Genomic DNA, 23,197 nt, shown 5'->3' on the forward strand with positions numbered 1-23,197 from the left:
CCTATTTATAACTTGTTTTAGTAGCCTTGTCCGAGGTACAGAGAAGTAATTTATTTTTTCCACTGCTAACTAAAAACAACCCCTTCTCAACTGTTAGTGTAACCTGCATAATATTTCAACTGAAATCTCCTCTTGGGTAGTGTAAAACTAATCCCTGAATTAACGGAAAACAAAGATTATTAAATAACAAACATTAAACATATGCATTACATAACGATTATTAAGTTACTGTATCAAAATACGTATCAGAGACTAATGATCTAGAAGATTCTCCTCGGATGTACGGGTGATTTGTGAGTGTCGGAGGTGTCACGCACGTGTACCACCTGACACAATCTTCTCATACTCCAATTTCGCAGTTTGCCGATTATTATTCTCTCTAGGAACTCACCTTTAAAACACTCGATATAGAAGCAACTCAGTACTGTAACAATGTTTATTCTATAATTAGTACGAGGTTCATGAATAGGTCAGTATTAGAAAGTTGCTAAAGGAAGCTCTCATTTCTTCGTTTCCTAGAGAGAGAGAGAGAGAGAGCTTTATTGTTCCAGAAATTCCATACCTCCTAGTCCTACTGTCTTGTTATCATGTATTTCTTTTACTTTCCACTTTGATGTTACAGTTGCCATGTGTAATAAAATTAACTTCGTGTTTATTCCTCACACCACCAGTTACGCTCACAAACTTGGTAACTATGCGCTACTTGAGCCCACGTACTCTCGGTGTTTAATCACTTATAATGTCAATTCATAACTTCATATTTTAAGTTCCATGAAATGTTCGTTTTCATGAACTCGTGAGTCAGGGGAACGCCGAAAACCGTTAAAATGTAAGAACAGGAACTACTTAGCAATAAACCGTCGCTAAAGGGCAGGAAAGGAACCGTTAAAGTATTGCTTTAAGAACTGGTGTGTTAATCTCTACTATTTGCTGCTAACTGGCTACAGTAAATTGCAGCTTTGAGGGGGAATAAAGGGGTTATCGGGTAGGTAGGGATGTCATTGAAGGGATGAGATGGCTTTGTTTAAAGGAGAACATTATATTTTCCAACAAACTGTAATGTTCCACCACTGGGAAGTGGGAAGGAGGCTGGAGGGTAATCTGTGGGAACTGGTGTGGAACTGGTGTTGTAATTAGTCAACCTTACAACTGGGGGTCTTTTCATTGTTTATACACTTTTTCTGTGAAGTTGTTTCCAGTACAGTAAATCCCCGATTTACTGTTCAGTTTGGGGAGAGGAAAACGATGGTTCACAATCTAGGGTAATCGTTGCAAAGCACCCTACTGAAGGATATACAGGGAAACCAATCTGACTTGCTTGCTTTACATATGGATCTCGTTTCTAAGCCGTATTGTAAAGGATCACCTTGTTATATTGAGCTAAAAATCTTGTCATTCTTCAAACATTTTGGGGAAAGGGAAGAGTACGGTGCATCGGGATATGATAAATCGGGGTAGTATAAGTTGGTGTAGTATAAGTTAGTTTTTACTGTACTAATTTACAATATATGCTCTCTAGTCTCTGTGTGATTTCATGTTTTTAATATTTTATACTGTCATTACGCAACAACTATCAAGAGATCGCACTCCGAAGTGGTACTACCCATTCCTTATTATGCGATGTTTGTATAATGTATGTTATTCAACATTAATTACTACCTGAACTTATATTACTGAGCTTAACTGAGGTGGCCCGAATAATTTATTTTTGCTTTTGGTATGATTCTATGATCTAGATAAGGCCGAAGTATTACTACTTTAAAAAGGTTACCTTTCGTTTAGGACAATATATCGAGATGAAGGCAGCGTCACGCCGCACCTCCTTTTATATCCTACTACCACTAACAATAGTGATCAATTCTAGTTACTTAATTAAAGTAAATGGGTGAAATTTATTTTAAAATGTAATACCATCATCTCCCAGACTGTGTAAAATGTATTGTGTGTTTAATCGAGTCAGGATTACTCCTCAGAATTATGTGATTATGAATATAAGGTTGCCGTTGCAAACATTGGAAATATTATGAATATCATTATCTGGCATAATATTGTCTTTGAGGTTATAGTCTATTTCACTCGTGTACACTGTACTTGACCTTTATTTCTGTTTGGGGTTAGTGTTTTAGTCGGCAGCCCTTCTTGTTCAACCTTCTATCCTGATCCACTCCATCACATTTATGTTGTGTAGACAACGGCTTTCTTTAATCTTTGCTCCTTCGACTTTTGGTCGCTTTCACTTGTATAGCAGACGATTAATTGTGTTTCTGAAATAACTAATTTACAGTATATCATATTTTCAAAATGGTAAAACATTACCATGGCGTCAAAAACCAAAACAACCAGAAGCCGTTTCCAGACCTAACCAACCACCACTTTTAGTAGATTTGGGAACATTTTCTACTGAGAAAATAACTAGGAACGACAAGGGCACTCCTATTTAAAGTATAACTAAATATGCTTCTGCGACGCATTTTTTCGTGTTATTTTGTATACCGACTATATATGTATTTCCACTAAGTCAAGAAAATATTCGTCAATCGGATTCCCGTATTACTGTGAAAATCGGGATTGTACGTTTCAAACTTCAAAATACGAAATAATGTAGTTGAAGTTATTTGAGCGTAATCATTCATATTTCATGTCCGTCCCAGTAACGATAGCATCAAAAATTGTGTGTACCAAATCTCAATCATTTGTTAATTCGATTATTTGAACGTATTGACAGGTTGCTCTTTAAATCAATTCCTTATGGCTCTGAAAGGATTTATGTACCAAAAGTTCCTGTCACAACAAAATTTTACAATTATTGTCTGCAATTATTGGCTGCATTCCTGAAATTTTGATGTTTGGGTAGTATTTTGAGAGGTATTTTTTGAGAGGTATTTTTTGCGTCAACTTGCATCAAATTGTACACCTACACCTGCTAACTTTAACACCCCATTGCACCTGTTTATCAAGCCTGTGGACAGGTATGAGAAACCTGTTGATTGTCGATTGATCCGAATATATCAGGATGAACCAAATTTGCATGGAGCCTTTTTCTAGTCACTTTCTCAATTTGACCGATTTCAACTTTCTTGGGCTTCAAAACGGCGTTGTTTTTAAAATGGCTCATGTTTGACGAGGCGTCGTAATTCCAGATTCGCATAATACAAACTCAGAATCTCAATATTATCTTTAAAATGATGCGTGTCGAAGTGAACCACGCAGCAGCCTTACTGTAACACTACTGTCGTCACGTATGTTGCAAGCTTGTAACACTGTAAGCTACACTACTGCAGAATGCACCTGGCACTATTATACATATCATTGCCACTACCGGCCTGTGCTCCTGTAAATATAGTTTAAATTTTGGTGTACATTTCTTGTTGCTGCGCGAATGTTAATCATTTAATTTATTTCATTCCTTTTGCGTTTTCGGATGTAGAGTTAGCGTGAATGTTGGACCTTGAAGATGTATCAATTGTTTCACTGTGCTCTTTGTTTACTTTATCACGTGAGAGAAAGCTTCTAACCGGTTACGCTCTTTTGTGTTTACATCCAGTGCTAAAAGTGTTAGTTATAAGTATAGTTCAGTGTAACTTACAGTGAAACACTAAACAGTGTTACAGTTGTATTGTCAAACTGTTACAGTGTAGTGGTTTGTCACACTGTGACAGTGTAGTGGTGTGTCACACTGTTACAGTGCAGTGGTGTGTCACACTGTTACAGTGTAGTGGTGTGTCACACTGTTACAGTTGTATTGTTACACTGTTACAGTGCAGTGGTGTGTCACACTGTTACAGTGTAGTGGTGTGTCACACTGTTACAGTGCAGTGGTGTGTCACACTGTTACAGTGTAGTGGTGTGTCACACTGTTACAGTGTAGTGGTGTGTCACACTGTGACAGTGTAGTGGTGTGTCACACTGTTACAGTGTAGTGGTGTGTCACACTGTTACAGTTGTATTGTTACACTGTTACAGTGTAGTGGTGTGTCACAGTGTTACAGTGTAGTGGTGTGTCACAGTGTTACAGTGTAGTGGTGTGTCACACTGTTACAGTGCAGTGGTGTGTCACACTGTTACAGTGCAGTGGTGTGTCACACTGTTACAGTGCAGTGGTGTGTCACACTGTTACAGTGTAGTGGTGTGTCACACTGTTACAGTGCAGTGGTGTGTCACACTGTTACAGTGTAGTGGTGTGTCACACTGTTACAGTGCAGTGGTGTGTCACACTGTTACAGTGCAGTGGTGTGTCACACTCTATAAAATGTTACATTTTTTTCTCCGAAGTGGTACTACACACTCCCTATTAGACGATGTTTGTATGTTATTCAACATTAATTACTACCTGAACTTATATTACCGAGCATAACTGAGGTGGCCCGAGTAATTTATTTTTGCTTTTGGTATGATTCTTAAAATGTACCTTCACAGTTCACACATTGTGTTTTGTTGCAGTACACTGTGTTATGTTGTTACAATGTACTCAATGCCACTATCCACAACTGTCTTAATATCGCCCATCTGACGATGATGTTCCTCCTTCCCCACTTCTCCAATTCACAGCTCATTTCATAATACTCTGCTTTCTCAGCAGACAGTTGTTCAAAACCTTGTTCAGTTCGTCGTCTATTTTATCTGAACACACAGACTCAAGAAAAAACAGACATACAGACAAACAGACAAACAGACAAACAGACAAACAGACAAACAGGCAAACAGACAAACAGACAAACAGACAAACAGATAGACAGACAGACAAACATACAAACAGGCAGTACCTGAGTTTGCTAGGCAGCTTACAAACAGGCAGTACCTGAGTTTGCTAGGCAGCATACAAACAGGCAGTACCTGAGTTTGCTAGGCAACATACAAACAGGCAGTACCTGAGTTTGCTAGGCAACATACAAACAGGCAGTACCTGAGTTTGCTAGGCAGCTTACGCTAATTTTGTAGCGTAATCTCGAATGGTTGTGTGCTCGCTAACCTTTCCACCTAGCCACCATGACGTTATGCAGTACCCATAGAAACCAAAATCATGATAAGAGACAGTCAATTATACTGTTATAAATCATCAAAGTAGGTAATATTGTCAAATTCCTGATTATCAAACTCATAATTCCTTGAATGCAAACATATTGACACCCTAAAATAGAGTTCCAAGGTTGTTCCCTTCTTGTAAATATCACAAGCTTCTTTGCAGTTTAACTATTAACTATTAACTATTGCGGTTAATTCACTTCAGCTGAACTGCTAGCGTTCCTCGTAAGTTTAACAAACTTTACGAGCTTCCTTAAATCAATGCAAACTCCAGTATAACTTGGCACCGCCACAGCCGTTACCCAACCCACAGCCTTTACCCAAGCCCTTTTACTGTGTTCTTCTTCACTGCCGATATTATCTGGCTCCCACTCAAACTTAAACCATCTGCATAATCAATATTCAACACGGTCTGCCTTCAGAATCTCTGCACAGAAAATTATATATTATATGTGGGTAGTATAGTGTTGGGTAAAGTTTTTTGCATTTTTCTTAGGCCAGTGAACTTGTTTAATGTCTTTTTCCTTCAGTGATCTGTTGGACTAATCTCCACCAATTGATCTTTTCAAATCTAGTTACACTAAAAATCATGGTTTCTACGAGCAAAAATTATACCATCAATTTGTCCCAAAGGGTTTTCCAATTCGATATGAATATTGAATAATGGTTCGAAAGAATGCGCCAATTCTAATATACTGTAAGTGTGGTTAGTTACGTGTGATGAATCAATATCACAGCGAAAGCCATCAAAATTATCCGACAAATCATGGCATTTAAATCCTCAAAACTGGATGAAATTAGTGGATGCTCATTCTCTAATCTCTCAAATTATATGATTTGAATGTCGAACTTCAAATAAGTTCAGATTCACTCGTGGGAACGGATTGTTTTCCGCGTAGCGCAAATTCGGATGCTTCTTATGATTTATAATTGTTAAGCGTTGGTTTACTCGAACTTCAGTCACTCTTTTCATTTGTACTCCAATCCAATACCATGTGAATTGTGTAGAGGACAGTGGTGTTTGAATAAGCTAATATGAATACTGGGTGAAATTGGTGAACCCTCATTGTCGAGTTAATAATATGATTTGAATGTTGAAACGTGGGGCTTAGATTCAATCTTGAAGATGAAGTTTTCTACATAGTGCATTATATGCTTCTCGTGTATTAAATGATTGCTTAGAATTGAAGTCAAGACAATCTTAATCCAATACCATGACGTGTACTGTATAGTGTACACATACCATGATGTGTACTGTATAGTGTACACATACCATGATGTGTGCTGTGTAGTGTACAGTTGACCATACCCTTTTTATTAAGCATCCTGCGTCACGTGGCCAGCCACAATATTATAAGCTTTTTATGACGAATCCGATATTTTCCTTCGCATTTTCAAATTCATCGGCTATGCATGATACAAAATTAAATAAAAGGATTTAAAATAAGTTTTCCTTGACTCTTCAAGTAGCAGGGAGGATTATGACCCTTCAAGTAGCAGGGAGGATTATGACACTTTTAATCTTCCTGTCACTTTATGGTTCATCTCGCTGTGAGATCATTGTGAATAATGACCGCACAGTACTTTGTGTTTTCCAAATGAAGGACACTTAGAATTGTTGGCTGCCTCATCGTACTTAACACAGTGCTGTTTATTGTTATCTCAGATCAGTGATCTGTAGTTTGTCTTTATGTTGTTAGCTTTGTTCTCCGTTGAGACTATATAGATGTCATATGACCGCTGCTTTTGGTCCCATGGAAAAATATTGTTTCTAGCCGAAATTATCAAAGGTCAGCATCGAGTCTAAAAATCTATCTTCTCCCACATTTTTTGAGGATATGTTCTAGGCACCATTTAGAAGAGATTGCTCAGACAAAATTTTGAGATAGGCTTTTAAAAATTTTGTATTCAGTTTTGAAAATCGTGGACCGTGGTACGAATTCAGAATATCAGTAGACAGTTTTAAATTGAAATGCTCTAGAAACTAGAATCTCTTTAAAATCGCTTAAGTATGCAAAACTACCCTACTGTTTCAACTGCATCGGCAGATAATCTGAGAGGAAATTTTGGGTTTTTGAAGAAATTTGGTAGAGAAAATTTTTTAGGAGACCAGACCTTTTTTAGGGCATGATACATTTTTTGGGGGAAACTTCAATCTGCGAGGAAATTCAAAACTTTCTGATGTAATGTGGGTCTGGGAGAACCACTTCTTAGCAAAACATCACACCAGTATAATTAGAATGGCGATCCTGCATAGTTTTACCAAAATGTTTCTACTGTCCTTTAAAATATTAAAATTCGGGCCTCCTTTTTTGCCGCCCCCTACAGCTTTTTACTGTACCATTAAATACAGAACCATTTTAAGAGCCTAACATATTTATCATACTACAGTCAGTACCCCGTACCGTTATACAGTACCCGTCCGTTAATTAAAGGTGTCACTTTACACACCGATTACGGTATTAAGAACTAGTTCGGTCTTACAGGACAGGTCCTACAACTAGTGTCTGCGTAGTGTACTAGTGTCTGTATATTGAATAATACCTTCCCTTGGTTTGTACGTCGTCACGATGACTGTCCGGTCTGTTTATTTATAGATTTACTGGGTTTTGTAAAGTAGTCTAATTCCAATCGCACGTGTTGTTATAGATTGGGAGGTGTAATTGTGCGAAACCAAGGACAGAGAGAATGGATGTCAGTATTATTGTATTGAATTCTCTCAACCGTTAAATTAAGACGGAAGCTCACGCGGCAAGACATAATTTCTTGATTAAGCCAAATGTGGAACATTAGTTAGCTCTACTCGCAGAATCACGGAGCTTTTTAAATAGATCCACCGCGGCTAGCTTTAATGTCTGTAACATCTTCCCAAATCTGAAAATACCAACAACTTTTACTCGCCAATTGTTGTTAGTTCGTTTCCACAACGTCTAGCTGTGATTGTACGGCTCTATTTATTGTGTCTGAAAATGACCATATATGGGTAATTTTTATCCCTCGTTGCGATGCGAAATTAACACAAATCTTTAAACCTTGTGTGCTATAACTGTCACACATGTCAGTTTGATAAATGACGAATCCTTAACATGGTGATTGTATTTTTATTCATGGGATTCATTACAACTGCAGTAAGTATTTGTAACCCTTCTAACGTACAAACAATTCTTTGGAACACTGAATTGTTGAGGTGATGTAAATTATAATGCTGATAACGATTAACAGTGTATAGAATCTTTTAGACAGTGTACTCGATGTACCGGACTATCATTTGGTTCGGTAATTCCATTTGGATCTGTACCGTCTGCAAATGTAAATGTAATGTATGATTAAGATTTGTATCAGTAAATTAATAAATTTACTGCTCGTTCGGATGAATGATCCTCGTACTAAACTTAAAGAGTCGTTGCTGTAATCCTTGTTATTTATATCTATAGTTAGTGTCCTAAATTATCATAATAACAACTATTTATATTTATAGCTTACAATAACTAAATTTGTCATAATATATGATAATAATAATAACGCTAGGTAAGTATTTGAGTTATCAACAGTTTATTTACTATATCCCACTAGGAAGTCGGGATATCAGTTTAGAAGATGAGACACAGTCTAAGGAGATAAGATACAGAGATAAGGATAGTATATCAGGATCTCCAGATAAGAATAAGATAAGATAGGAGAAGATAAGGGATGGTGATGGATGAACCGAAGTTTGCGACTGTAGTAGCGACACACGACTTTGATCCGGGAACTCTGGGGCTCAACAGAGCAAAGAGCCGTACCCTCCTTGTATATAAAGGTAAGTTTGTGAATGGAAATAACGGTGCTTTATTAGTATAAATTAATGAAACATTATATGCTTTTCTTTATTTTAGATTCTTAAGCCGAAATTGGTGATTTTGGATGGGTGTCTATTTCGCTTTTTCTCCTGTCGTTGCAATGACTGCAAAAGAATAATTCGTGTGATCACAACAAATGGGAAACTCCTATTTCATGTTTAGCACATGAGCCCATCTCCTTCATTTCACTCAATGCTCCTCGGTAGGAGAATACTATTTAAAGTTTAAGTAGTAAACTTGAGCACAGCATCGGGCATCCTCTGCGATAGAATAACCTTGAACGTAAGCACCCGTTACCTTATATAAGTATATACTATATAGTGTAACAGTACGTGTCAGGTAAAGGTGCGATCAGGCAGGTTTCACAATACCACTCAACCCCCTCTCTCTCCAGGCGACAAGTTCAAAGTGTTTTCCATCCCCAACAGGGAGTGGTGGGGTGCAAGGTGCCTGGGTAACGATACCATCGGCTACATCCCCTCTGCTTACGTCAAACCTATCGTAAGTAAAACAAACTAAATTCATTTGTTGAAATTTTCGTAAGACTTAATACTTTTCTTTCTTTTGTTGAAGGTTATTAAGGCTAGCTATTTGTAAATAGAATTTTACGTGTTAAATAAAACCCGGTTTATGCACGAAATCATTTAATTTAAAAGCATAGCAATGTTAATAGCCTTACTTTCTAATAGCTTTGTCCTTAGAATAATGTTCCGATAAATGCGACTTAAGTGAACTGAGATGTTGATCAAGCAAAACGCGTACGTTGAATTTGCGAGTTTCGAACCGAGGCAGTCGAATAAATTTTCAATTTTCTAACTTTGGATTGCACAAAGCTTTACTAATATGTTAACCCTGGCACAAATTACTTTTTTATGTCGTGTTTTTACCCATTTCAACACCTTTAATGCTGTCATAAGAATCGTGTCCATGATGCGCAGAATTTTAGAAAACAAACATCGATATTATCGTATTATTTGTTATTCCTAATTTAAAGCTTATTATATATTTCGCATATGCTAACTATTTTCGATACTCTGTGTTGAATTTAATGTCTCGACTCAATCTTACAGTTTTAATTTATGCTCATCGAATATTTATTCTTTGTAAAATGCCACAGAACCATATTTGTAATACAATCTCTCCCGATAGCCACTAATTGCCCTCTAAACCCGCCCTCGCTACAATCCAATATCTCTCCGGTTCGCTTCACCCTCACTTATTTTCTGGTCGCAATAAATATACAGATGAACTCGTACGCCACTACTCCCTCTCATTCACGGGGAAGCTGTCAAAATTAGATATCGCCTACATTATATTCGTTGAGAACATGAGTTTTAGGAGTTCTCTTGTAGGTAAACTTGTGAAACTGTCAAGACATCAGTCGCTCTTCCGACCGAATTTTTACGATCAATTTGTCTTGCCGAGAAAAATGCAGTTCCTCCGAGCTCGTTTTAATACCCATTAAAGATGCTGATACCCTTGTAAGTTCTAATGACAAGCTCTCTGGATATTGTGGCAGTTTTGTTATGTGTATAAACCCGCATTTAAACCATTGAGTTGTGACACGTGTGGACGCTTAAACCACCCAGAACCCCAACTCAGCAGTTCTTGAGAACTCCTCTAACTTTGACCACGTGATTCTCGTATTATATCACGTGATACCTATACTCGCCCACGTGACGGTTGTAGTGGGCCCACGTGGGAGGGAGTTAGTGTGTGATGTCACCATGACAAGACGCTATCTCCCGGTAAAGTTGTATGGATTTTATTCCACTACCTTACTACTATTGTTTCCTCTGAGGTAATCCTCCGACTAAGTTTGTCTGATCCTCTTTAATTTTTTTCAGTATTGTATCCGAGTTTTCTTTGTTGTTTCGAGGCTTTATATAATTGTAATTTTGATAATTGCGAGGGATACTTGAAGTCTTTCCGCATGCCTATTCCATATTCCCCTTTCAGTTTTTAAAAGTCTAAAACATAGCTTTTTTTAAATCCCGTCCAGTTCTAGTTATAACATATTGCAGTGTATTGGAGTTCTAGTTATAACATAAGGGAGGGGTTAGTGTTACGCCATTTTGCCACTTACTTTTGGGAACTGTTTAAATAAAAACGGCGGGAAATTTATTAATTCATCGCTAATTTTTCGTCACGAATGGATAAACAATTGCTATATCTCTATATTTGAACACTTTAAATTGAAAAACATCGAAAATTTGACCCGAATGTTTAAAGAGGACTAAAAATCGATAAAATCGTTTTTTCTAATCGCTCAAAACTTTGTGTTTGAAACGTTTCAAGAAACTGAAACACGAATAGGTATTAGTCATAATTAGTCATTCAATGGGACATAGTTAAAATCCTTTAAAAGCAGTCGTTCCATCTGCCCGCACCATACTGACGAATATGAATTGTTTGTTTGTAAAAACTGTCGGGACACACTGTATCTCTTATTGTGTTTTGTTTACTGTTCATTGTTTATTGTTTATTGTTTATAGCATAGAGTGTAGATGTGGATTCTGGCGAGGCATATTTTTTGACACGTGACAGTTATTCTGCGGTTCGATTTCTCAATAGTCGAAGCTAAATAGTTAACTTCTGTCAAAAACAATATACATCACCTCCCCACTAGTATCCACATCTATAGTGCACAGAGCACCGAGCATAAAGCACCGAGCAATAGCATAGAGCAGGGAATCTCCCTGGGATTCTCGCAGCATGGTTTGTAAACGTGCACTAAGGAAGAAGGGGTGAAAATTGACATCTTGATCTAAAATTACTATCTAGACTTATAAATTGGACGCTTCTCCCACATCAGAGATTTCTCAATTTGTCGTTCTTCGTCTGGGATTTCTGATAGATATTACCTGTTACTTGATTGTTACGCTGTAATTCCTGTCATCTCTGAAGAATCAGTTTGTTGAGCTAAACTTTATTTTGCTGCTATCAGCTTCCCCGCGTTTATTTTTAAGAACCTTCAAGTTAATTAACTAATAGTTTTTTTGGATTATTTGTTGTTTCCCTTCACTAGACTAATGATTTATTTTTATTTATAACGTAATTTTAGACTGAAAACTTCCCAACAACCAAACAAATTGTCTATTTTCTACCTCAAAAACACCGCTCTAAAGTGTCAATTGCTGGTTGTCATGGCAATGATTATCGCTTGTTAAACTTATTAAACTTATTAAGTGTCTAAGTACGATGTCTTAGACCTGTACGTGAGTTTTAGGAAATCTGAAGCAGTAACGTTATTCTTTTTTATATGGTCACCGGTATCTGACCTCGCTGGAGGCAGGAAGCCTTTTACAGGGTCCCCTGAGACTATCTGGCGAGCACTGAACTGTTCTTACTGGCCGCCATGTTGGTCAACAAACGAAATCGGTCACTTTGTTTTAATATTTACTTCGTTACTTTAACTTAATACGCCTAATTTATATCTCTGGTGGCATTCCTATAATATTACAACACTCTACAGCACTGGATTAAGAAGGCAATCACTTAGTTTTAATAAAGCCAGTTATTAATAGTAATCACTCGTGTTACTTTGATCTGGTTCCCTGCGAAATAGAGCTTATTACGAGAGTCGAGACCACACACACACACACACACACACAAACTGTTACAGCAGCACAACACTGAATCTTATATCAGTGTCTCTCTTATCTGAGTTACAGCTCTTGTATGGTGTGCCCCGTTGTTGCTGCGTGGTGTTGTATGGTGGTGTAACCCCTGAAGATTAGCCCGGTATCTTGGTGGACAGGTATTGTAATGATTCCACCAACTACTGCTACTACACGTATACACTACTGTCACCACCACTGCCACTATCACATACATGTGTCCCGTTATTGTGCACAGTGCACACTTGACGCGCAAGTTATCGGTTTAAAACACTCGCCTTACGGTCTCTACCCCAGACAACGAGGGTATTCTCCGATAATGATACCCGGGGCGATATCAGGTCTATTTAGAAACTTGGTGCTATATTATATGATCATGGTGTATGTGTTGATTTGAGAGGCTCCTTTATTTGGGGTTACGGGAGGAGTTGGTGATATGACACAACTTTCAATATTCGTCAAGTAAATAGGTACGTGGTCTTCCTCGCCAGAAATATCGATATTCTTCCGAACATTGATTAAAATGGTTGAGGGTGTCAATGCTTTTTAAACCGCCGAATTCCTGAATCATGATTTCATCATTTTAAATGGTGTTCAAAACAAAAACGATAGGTCACTTTTCAACTTGTTTCATTAATATTAATGTTTTTAAAACTACGAGACATTTTAAGGTTGTACACTGGCAACGACAAAATCATCAAGGTGTTTTAACTTCCGTTTAGATTCTATTAGAAGGTTGTAGGCACGTGAAGGTAAAATCATGCCCACGCCCCACATTCGCCATATAGCTGGTATTGATTTGAACACATTTTGCAATCAGCAGCAGGAAAAAGATTTGCATTTTGCGCTCATACAATTGTTCGCTTGTTTTCTCGATATGTTGCCAAATTCAATACGGATGCCAAAACATTTGGAACCTGTCCAAAGTTGGATTTACTAAATATTTGGTACTTTACCGGAAGTATTGTAGCGGGTATTGGCAACTAGATCAGATCAACAGAAGCTACCTGGTATCTTTAGGAATGTTACTAAATGAACTGTCAGAAGAATAGAAAGCCGGGCCGTGTTCGGCCCCTATATACTACAACCAGGCGTTCAATTTAGTGCTAGGGTCAAAATAGTACTGTATTAAAACACCCTTTGTGAGTTGAACAATTTCTATGATTGAGAGCTTTTGATTGGCCTATCAGATGAACGCGGTGATAGAATACCATATCGACCCACAATGCAAAGCTGGGTTGCTCGAAACATTCCGATCATAATATCTGAGACCTGGAACCCAGCTCAGTTCGGTATGTATCTGGTACGGGGTGTGGACTACAGTACTGGTAGATTATAAATCTCTGATATGAGTTTATTCCCATCCATAGTTATCAGCGGGTCTTTTAAAAACTGTTTCAAGTTAAGTAATACGCAAAACCTACTGGCTGGCGGGGTGAGAACTGTGCCCATTTTTATTTAGGATAATAATGATCTGAGTAATTGCTTTTTCCTTGAGTAGGTGTTGACAGCAATGTGTTCTGCCCAATACTTGTGTTTTTGGGTTAACAGTAACAATTTCCTGCCCTTCAATATTGAAAACCTTCCGTTGCCACCCCGTCAAAATGCGAGTGTTTTTGAGTAAATGGAATAGTATCCTGCTCTCTAATATAGAAACAGTCTCCAGATGCACCTGTGCGCTGTATGAATCATACTAACTGTTTTTAAGGAAACGTTACCGCCCACTCCAACAAAATAAGAGATAAAAAACTTCCGTGAAGGAGTGATATCTATAGAGCTTTCAGAATCACTTATCCATAAATTCGTACTCTCTTAGTACTGATTTGGTGCTCTCTGCATATTATTATTAGAAACATTCTCTCTCACTCCTGCCAATTTTCTGATCCAAAATATGGGGTTACGTAATTTGTTGTTGTTATAGTTACCAAAATTTGAGGTATTTGTTACCAGGGTATATGCTGAGTTGACAGAATTTTGTTGTTTCTGTGCTGCTCATAATTTTAGGGCACAGAGGACACTTCGGCATTCAACTATCCATACTGATTCCATTTTCTCACGTTTTTCCATCATAAGTTACCTAGCATGCTGATTATAATTAGTAATTTAAATTACTGCAGCGAATAGTCTGCAGTCCAAAGCTTTGTGTTGTTCTAATTGATAAAGTGCATATATTTCTGAGAATCACACACTAAAATTCTGTCTGTTATAGATAAAAAGGTCAGCATTCCACAAATATTTAGATCTTGAGAAACTATTTGCATTTGAGTATTTGAATACAGGCAATATAACACAGTCTGACTTACCGCAAACTGCTGAGTAACAAATATACTTGACTGCATCTTAGTTCAATTGTACATGGTCCGCGTTTTGACCAAATAAGGTAAACTTAGAACGAAAGTTGACTCAGAGTCAAGCTTCGAGAGTGGGCTATTTTAAACGGGTTCATTAATTTTGCGAGAGCGATATTCATTGTCCTAACAAGATTCCAACAATGAACAAACCGATATTTAGTTTGACTCCTCGCCGTGGTCTGACTTATTACCAAATAAGGTATTGATCATCCTGCACTCTATTTCCTCTTACTCGTTAATGAGATAGTCTAATTTTGCAAAGCAGTCTATTATGTAATGATTGTGCAAGGATTATGTAAGAGTTGTGGTCAGCCCCTCCAGGCAAGTAAATATTGTGACGGAGGGACAAGCGTGATTGAATCTCGCGATCTGACGCTAGTCACGACTGAAATACACAGTTTAATTGAATTTGCTAGACATTGCACCTTTACATTCTCTGACTGTGGCTAATTATCTCAGTGCGATCATTTCACTGTGCTGGTATTTGTTGTGTGTGTAGTTGGAATTTGTTGTGTGTAGTTCCGCGGAGAAGAGTACTCCTTATTCTCACATACTGTATGTGTATTTCTCACATATTGCGTGCGTGTGAAATGTGATTGTTTCTTACGCTGCACCTAGTAACTAGTTCGCTCCATATCACGTTTTTAATTTCGTGGAATATTCTCGAATAGTCCACCTGTGTAGTGTGTAGTGTCACTTCACAGTTCACTTCCTCTTTTGACATTGTCACTCTTCTGAGGAATATAATCGTGGTGTTTTCAGCACAGTTCTGCGTAATGTTAATTAATATTGCACTGTTAGTCGGAAGTACAAAGTAGAAAACAACTCCTCCAATTCTTAAGATGAGATACGTCTCACACATAACGTATATATCAGGACATTCCTCTCACTTTCTAGCAAGCTTGCTTTAAGGATTGTGTCTTGCTGGGGTCGGTACTTGTAATCTGATATTACCTCTTGGCTCTTACAGTGCAACGTGCCATTGTAATTTGTTAGGGCGGAACTTTGTTTAAATTTTGTAATTTACTTGATTATCCTGCCAGTGTCCTTGTAGTTTGGTACTGTGTAGTTTGGTACTGTGTAGTTTGGTACTGTGTAGTTTGTGTGTGGGTTATGTTTCTTTCCTTTGGTCATTGCAGTTCTCCGGTATCCAGTAATACTTTCTCCTTTTGGCTTTTTAGCATCATGCGAGATTATCGGGTCAAATTCTGTGGAATATTACTCTGTATATTTTACTGGTAACTGTTAGCTAACACAGCTCTATTGCACGTCCAACTCTTTAACTTTATTTAAAAGTAAAGGAGTATTTTATTAGATTTAATATGGACAATGAGTTATTATCAACAAAATAATTCCCTGTTTTTCCTTATCATTAAAATTAGATTACGATCAAGTTACTCTCAGTAACGTCATTACTGTACTCAGGAATCTTAAGATTTCGCGTACCGCTCAGTATTAAGTCACATCAACTCCTTTATGTTTTTTATCGTTTGTATGAGATTGTCCATTAGTGTAGTAACTGTGCTTTGTGATCATTTGATGCCGCTCATCGCTGTTATTTTGTCTGTTAACTGACTTTAGCAGGGGTGTTAACATATTATATAGTGTTAACATGGTTCGTCTCTTATTTTCCTCTGTTTCCGTCCCCCTCTAAGTATTTTAATCCTTTCTCCCTGAACTCCCTTGACAGTTGTGATTTGTACGTGGGCCGATATATTTTGACATCTCTAAATAAGCGAAATAGTCCATTTTTAACTTACACCACTCAACTAACAACAATAGATTAAGATTTGAGAGTGTTAATTTACTAATCCCGGAAGAACGTCATGGACAACTGGAGGTCACGTCGTTAACAGATTGTCACTCAGCAACTCATATGTTGTTGTTACAGTCTTTGTAGCCTGACTTCAGATTTAGCGGGGGAAGGAAGTTAGAGCAAGTTGACGTGCCAGCTCCCCCCGTCCGATGATTTCCATTTTCCTGGATCATCTAACAGCTGAGTGGTTCCCAGTTCAGTGAGTCTCACAAAATATGCCCGAAATTTGTCTGGACGCCATTTATTAGAACAAAGTATGCGGAGTATTGCGATGCATATTTGGCTGGTCGTCAATTAGTTGAAGCTGTTCCTCTTTGAGTTTGAGGCCGTTTTTTTTAGTCAGTTGTCTGGTAGTTTAAGAAAGGTTTTTTTAATATTATTTTTTCGTGCAACATTTTTATTGAAAACTATTTAATTCTTCCCAGTACACCGTCCTCACTATCTTTTTAACCCCATTTATAATAGAAAAACTTAAAAACTAATTAAACAAAATTCAAAAATCCGCGGTTTCAGCTAAGTTCAACAACAAAATAATAACCACCTGCACCCGTAAAAAGCACATTTATAACGTTTAAAAAAGAGGAGTATAACGTTTAAAAAAGAGGAGTATAACGTTTAAAAAAGAGGAGTATAACGTTTAAAAAAGAGGAGTATAACGTTTAAAAAAGAGGAGTATAACGTTTAAAAAAGAGGAGTATAACGTTTAAAAAAGAGGAGTATAACGTTCAAAAAAAAGAAGTATAACGTTTAAAAAAGAGGAGTATAACGTTTAAAAAAGAGGAGTATAACGTTTAAAAAAGAGGAGTATAACGTTTAAAAAAGAGGAGTATAACGTTTAAAAAAGAGGAGTATAACGTTTAAAAAAGAGGAGTATAACGTTTAAAAAAGAGGAGCATAACGTTTAAAACAAGGATTTTATAACAGATCCTATTACTGCACACAGGATCCAGCGGATCAAGAGCACATAAACAGCAGACAGGTAGCTTAACTTCTATCCGGGAGAGTAATTAGTGCATGCAATTTAATTAACGGTGACAGACGGCAGTGTAAGATCAGTTAACTGTCAAGTAATCGCAATTAGCACGGTTATACTCAGCAATTCTCAGCAGTTTCTTTGGCATGATTGATTAAGATACTGTCAGTTTATATATATGAGAGGCATGGTGCTGATTTCGCAGTACAGTTAAGATAGCTTGTAGTTGGGGTAGTTAAATGCTTCTCTCTTACCGATTTGTAATTAAAAAGAGCTGAAATTTGTATTAGTAAAATTTTCTGCAAGTTTAACAGCAGCTATTTTTAATCCTTGTTACAGCGCATGATGCGATCAGCTGCACATCTTTGATTTTTATCTCCCTTTCTAAAAGGATGGGTATAGATGGTTTCCCCGATTTAACCATATAATGTCAGATTACGGCAGGTGTTGTAAGTCGAGTAGATCTCCAAGTAATCCAGCTGACATAAAGTTAATTTTGGGCCACCCTGTATAATTCATTCCTTCTCGAACGAACGATCTAATCAACCGCATGACATTCGCATGAAATTGTTCATTGTTAGCCTGTGTGTGTACTCATAGAAACCATGTATAATACACAGTTACACAGTGTGTAATACACATCGCATATTAGACAGTTTTTGGGTTTTTCCAAATAGTTTCTGATTATTCTGATTTGCGACAAATGATATTGCACTGTTAGGATAAACGACGTTTCAAAGTAACAACTTCTTATTCATGCTGACAAAATTGGTAAATATGTGAGAAAACTGTCTCATAAAATTTTTATTAATCAAAAATGGCTAAACGACAACAAATTGTTCAAATACTCGACTAAAATTAGAATCAAAATCTATATATATACAACACTACTCGATCTGCTATTCAATAAACTTAAAACATCCACTAAACAGCAAGTACGTGATTGTGATCGTGTGATGGAATGACATACGTACAGTGATAACAGATGATTTAAGATGTAAGTGATAACAGATGATAAGGTAAAAGATACAATACATGTGAGATGGTGTATACACTATTTGAGTGAAAATATAGTGAGTGGTTACTGATTGTGAGCGAGATGTGAAAAAACATTAAAACTTACTACTGCTAGAAAACTTAAACTGTATGCAATAAAAAGGGAATGAAACTAAAATATCTAAAATTCTTCAGTACTAGCTATGATAAAACGTTTAATAGTATCCAGTTCTTCTCTCTTGCATATTGTTAGATTAGTAATAATAACACTGGTTCGGGAACTGTGTTTTGTTTAAATTCTCTCAATAGTGTTTGTTGGTGCCGTTACAGTGTGTTTGCTTATAGAAATACTCTTTTAAAATGGTGTAGACATTATGTAATATGATGATCTCACTTTTCAGGTGCCAACTTTGTTTGCAAACACTATTAGTACCACTACTATAACTAATACCACCTAATACCACTACTAGTACTAATACTATTACTACCACTACTAATACTATTAGTATTAAACACAGTGCTTGTTCAGTATACTATACAGCCTTCCTAAGTTTAGTGTAGAAATAATCAACCCGCGGTTACAACAAATGAATAATTAGTAGAGATACAATACCTCTCTAGATGTAGTGCCCTAATTACAATGCTACAATCTACTCTAATTATGCGCTAATTACAATGCTACCATCTACTCTAATTATGCGCTGTAAAATTATTTAGTGTGTTCAACTTATAATCTCGCTTACCCTTACTGTTAAAAGTTTAAACTTTATTTATTCTACATAATACTGAGCTAGATTATAACGTTTACTTTATTCTATAATGACTCTTAATTAATACTCGGTTTCTTTTAGTCAGACATGGACATCGCCGCAATCGCAGCTATCGCCAAAGAGGTGAAAATCAACGCCAGAGCCAAACAGACTGCCACAGACAAGAAAAGGTAAATTTACAAGTTTCGATTAGTATTAACTAGTATTCAAGTTTTGCCGAGATTGTGAAAAAATTGAATCCAAACTTCACCCTCACAGTTCCTGCTAATAGCATACTATCCTTCACCTCGACATACATATTGTATTGTATTGTATTGTATTGTATTGTATTGTATTGTATTGTATTGTATTGTATTGTATTGTGGCATCAGATGCCATCGTGGAGTAGGTGGTCTCCTGCACCTTTTCCCCTCGACATAATAGAAAAAACCTATACATGCAACCTGCAACCCGAAGGTGATTGCAGCCCTTACGGAAGACTATAACTCTATACGGTCTTCAATCTTCATGCTTCTCTAATAAAATGATACACAAGGTAAGTTTACCAGGTTAACTTAACCTGAGGTTAAGGTTTTGTTGTACTCATGATCCAATTAGTAATTATCTCAAACTAATCCTCCTCCTCTTCACAGCACGGAGCTGTCAAACGTGTTAGCAGCACGACAGAAGGGAACAGCAGGCCCTATTAAACAAAGAAAGGAGCACAAGGTAGACCCCAACGATGGTATGTCGTCGGAACTGCAGAAAATGCTCGCTAAGAGAAACAAAATCATCGAAGAGGTACGTCCAATGCACACACAGAGAAGATGGGAATTTTTTTCACAAGCTCTTTATTTTTTGCCTCATGTGAATCTAGAGAGGTTAGAATTATCTTAGACTGGATCATTTTGAATTTCAACTGATATTATGCAGACTGCGAAGCATCTAGAAGAAATCCTCTCCAACTTTCTAATAATATACAACTTTATTTGTATTACTATTAAGATATAACTTATAATACTTTTTATTGTTCGCTCTCTTGAGTGGGTTAGTCACAATGAATTACTGAGGACGAAATGAGAGATACATGACAAAGGCATATAGCCGAAACGTCGACAATACCTGATGTATTTTGTTTTAAAGAGCAAGTGGAGATTCTCATTTTTTCCTCAGTAATCAATAGCTGAAGTAAATTGTAACACAGAATAGCTTAGTAGTTATAATTGCAGTAATGTTCGTTCTGTCAGTTCTATATACGAAAGGAGTCTTTTACCGTGTGGGGAGACGAAATGGACATGTTGTACAAAGCATATCTAGCAAGAGAGAAGGAAATCGATATCATCCACCAGGCTCATCTAAAACTATGCCAATAATCTGCTATAGTCACGGAGCAAATTAAAATACAATCGGTAAAATTTGCCGATTTTATCAAGCCTAAAAGCTAGTGCGCTAAACATGGAATGATCGAAGTATTGAATAGTTCTGAAAGTTAATAGAATTGTAAACTACCTTAATACTAGACGCAGTACCAGTACCACCATATCAACTTTAACTGTGCTTTCCTAAGAGATTCTTTAAATCCTTCATGCACATTGTTTGTAGTGCACATTGTTTGTAGTCATAAGATCCTTTGACCAATATTTTAAACCCTATTTTCTTTTTAGAACTGAAGGACAACTTAGGGGCCTGAGTTCCTTGAGTAAAACATATAAACCAAGCTATCGGTCTTGCTGTTGCTTTACCGAGCTATCGGCCTTGCTCCTGTCAGTACGGTTAAATCCTTCTTATTACAACCAAGAGCTTGAATCTTTATAGCTGCTACAAGACGCTCCTTTAATCATATTGCTGAGAATCGAATTTCCGAAAATACCCAATCCAATCAAAATCACAGATATCTGTCGACTTACAACTACAAGCGTATTTTAAATTTCACGCCATTTAAAGTAAGAGCCGGTGAGTTTCGGATGTCTCCAACAATCACTAATTCGTTCTCCCACTCAGGACGAAGAAGTCAGGACCAAAGAAACCAACCGACCCGAGCTTTTCAAAGCAATGAAACATCGAAACATTGCAATCGCCCAAGACGAGGTTAAACCGGAGGAGCCTGCCGCTCAGAACGCCGATGCTGACGACCAAGGGGACAACTACGACGACGAGGGTCCGTACAGTGACGAGGAATACAGCGACAGCGACTACTCTGACGAGGAGTCCTGAACACTTAACACTCAGATAAAACGACGGACATGCTCACAGACGGACATGCTCAGCTGGACTAGTTGTGGTGCATAGCTAATTGTTATTAAATCCAGATTTCTTGATTAGGGCTGGCCAAATTATAAGATTCCAAATTGAAATGTAAATGTCATATGAAATTTGTAATATTACCTAATTTTATTGCCTGGTATTGAAATAAAGTGATTGGATTTTTGATTTTTATAAAATCGAAGTGTCTTGTTGCCTGATTGGCGGGGTCAATCAAGGATGTTCTCGAACCTTCGCAGATCTCATGTTTGACATTTTACAGCAATATGTTTTAGTGCCTTTACCAACGCTCAATTTTCTCTAGATGAATATGATTTTTGACGGTTCTTATAAAATGATTTTCACGTGACGTGCTGACTAATTGACTAATTTACAATAATTATTGATTGTTTTTATATATATATTACGGAGATTGATCTCTCGAATTTTCTATAAACGACTAATTTATTGTTTTTATTTCGTCGGTCTAATATATATTAATATCACGTATAACTGTTCATTCAGAGCCTTGGCAACTAGCAATTTATACAAGCTTATTCCCGATTCACGATTGTTCATTGATTTACTAAGGTTGATGGATGATGACGAGCGTGCCTAATCACTCTACACTCGATCTTCTAAATTGTTCTATAAAAGTAAAAGGGCCCCCGAAAGTTGAAACCAACTTGGATTAGGTGTATTTTCGGACGCTGATTCCGGATCACCCCCCATGACAGGATGAAAATGCTCTCCTGACGAGATATTGGCAAAAAAACTGTCTCGATCACGTGATATGACCGTATTAGGAAGTTGGTCAAATTTATCGTCAGGGTTAGGGTTTCAGCATATGCTTTTGTTAGGGATTGGGTTAGGGTTACGGTTGGGATTTGTAGCGCGATGCGTTACTGTGCCGCGCCGCGCACTCAATGAGGCTTCTCTGGCTAGATCGGCGAGATGCGCTACTGTGCCGCGCCGAGCTGCTTGACATACGTTGCATGCCATTTTTCGCCGCTGATATTTGTTATATGTAACATGTATCAACGAGCTGCCATGAATTGACATCGTCAATTAAGGTTGGGATCAGATTATAGTGTTATTACTGGGCGGCACTCAGCCTGTCAGTCCGCCGAATCTTTATTTGCATAATAGCCTTACCTGGGGTCCCCAGGTAAGAGTGTTAAAGTTTCGAATAGTCGTTCAGGGCCAGCTAGAGAACGGGTTGAAAAAGTCACGTGACAGTCGAGTGTAGAGTGATTATTAATCATCATCCGAGTATCACTATTATCCGGATGATGATTAATAATAATCACTCTACGCAGCGCACGTCTATATTTTTTCGAAAAAGCGCGCCGCTTAACTTTATTTTCTAATTATATTGTACTAAAAACTGTATCACGTGTCAATCATGTTATGTTGTATGTATCACGTCGTAACCCACATTCACACATTATCAATAATATTTATATTGCCAATATTATTTTCAGAAAAAATTTTGAAAACCCACCGCGCGAATTTACCAGTCATATTGCAAACTTTTATCCAATTTTGCTTCCAGACTGCGTTTTTGTTTTATTTGCAGTTTCAAAATAA

At 37.3% G+C, this 23,197-nt stretch overlaps 1 protein-coding gene across 2 annotated transcripts; it reads left to right on the top strand.

Moving 5' to 3' along the window:
- The first annotated feature begins 8,595 nt into the window (after positions 1-8,595).
- Positions 8,596-22,071, top strand: LOC134815597 (uncharacterized). Of its 2 annotated transcripts, XM_063824148.1 has the most exons (6): positions 8,596-8,821; positions 9,256-9,362; positions 17,592-17,627; positions 19,469-19,557; positions 20,020-20,167; positions 21,368-22,071. In XM_063824148.1, the coding sequence occupies exons 1-6, from the start codon at positions 8,713-8,715 to the stop codon at positions 21,578-21,580; spliced, it is 702 nt and encodes a 233-aa protein (XP_063680218.1). In that variant the 5' UTR covers positions 8,596-8,712; the 3' UTR covers positions 21,581-22,071. The 2 variants fall into 2 exon arrangements, with proteins under 2 accessions (XP_063680218.1, XP_063680219.1); XM_063824149.1 differs by lacking the exon at positions 17,592-17,627.
- The last annotated feature ends 1,126 nt before the right edge of the window (positions 22,072-23,197 follow it).

Source organism: Bolinopsis microptera, chromosome 5 (genome assembly GCF_026151205.1).
Source record: "Bolinopsis microptera isolate Bmic1 chromosome 5, MBARI_Bmic_1.0, whole genome shotgun sequence".
In the NCBI taxonomy this organism is placed as follows: domain Eukaryota; kingdom Metazoa; phylum Ctenophora; class Tentaculata; order Lobata; family Bolinopsidae; genus Bolinopsis; species Bolinopsis microptera.

What these genes read in the sequence shown, in the direction of transcription:
- LOC134815597 (XM_063824148.1), top strand. Translation starts at nt 8,713, where the DNA reads ATGGTGATGGATGAACCGAAGTTTGCGACTGTAGTAGCGACACACGAC. An exon ending in TACCCTCCTTGTATATAAAG is followed by an intron (nt 8,822 to 9,255) that starts GTAAGTTTGTGA and finishes CTCTCTCTCCAG; the next exon opens with GCGACAAGTTCAAAGTGTTT. An exon ending in CTGCTTACGTCAAACCTATC is followed by an intron (nt 9,363 to 17,591) that starts GTAAGTAAAACA and finishes TACTGCACACAG; the next exon opens with GATCCAGCGGATCAAGAGCA.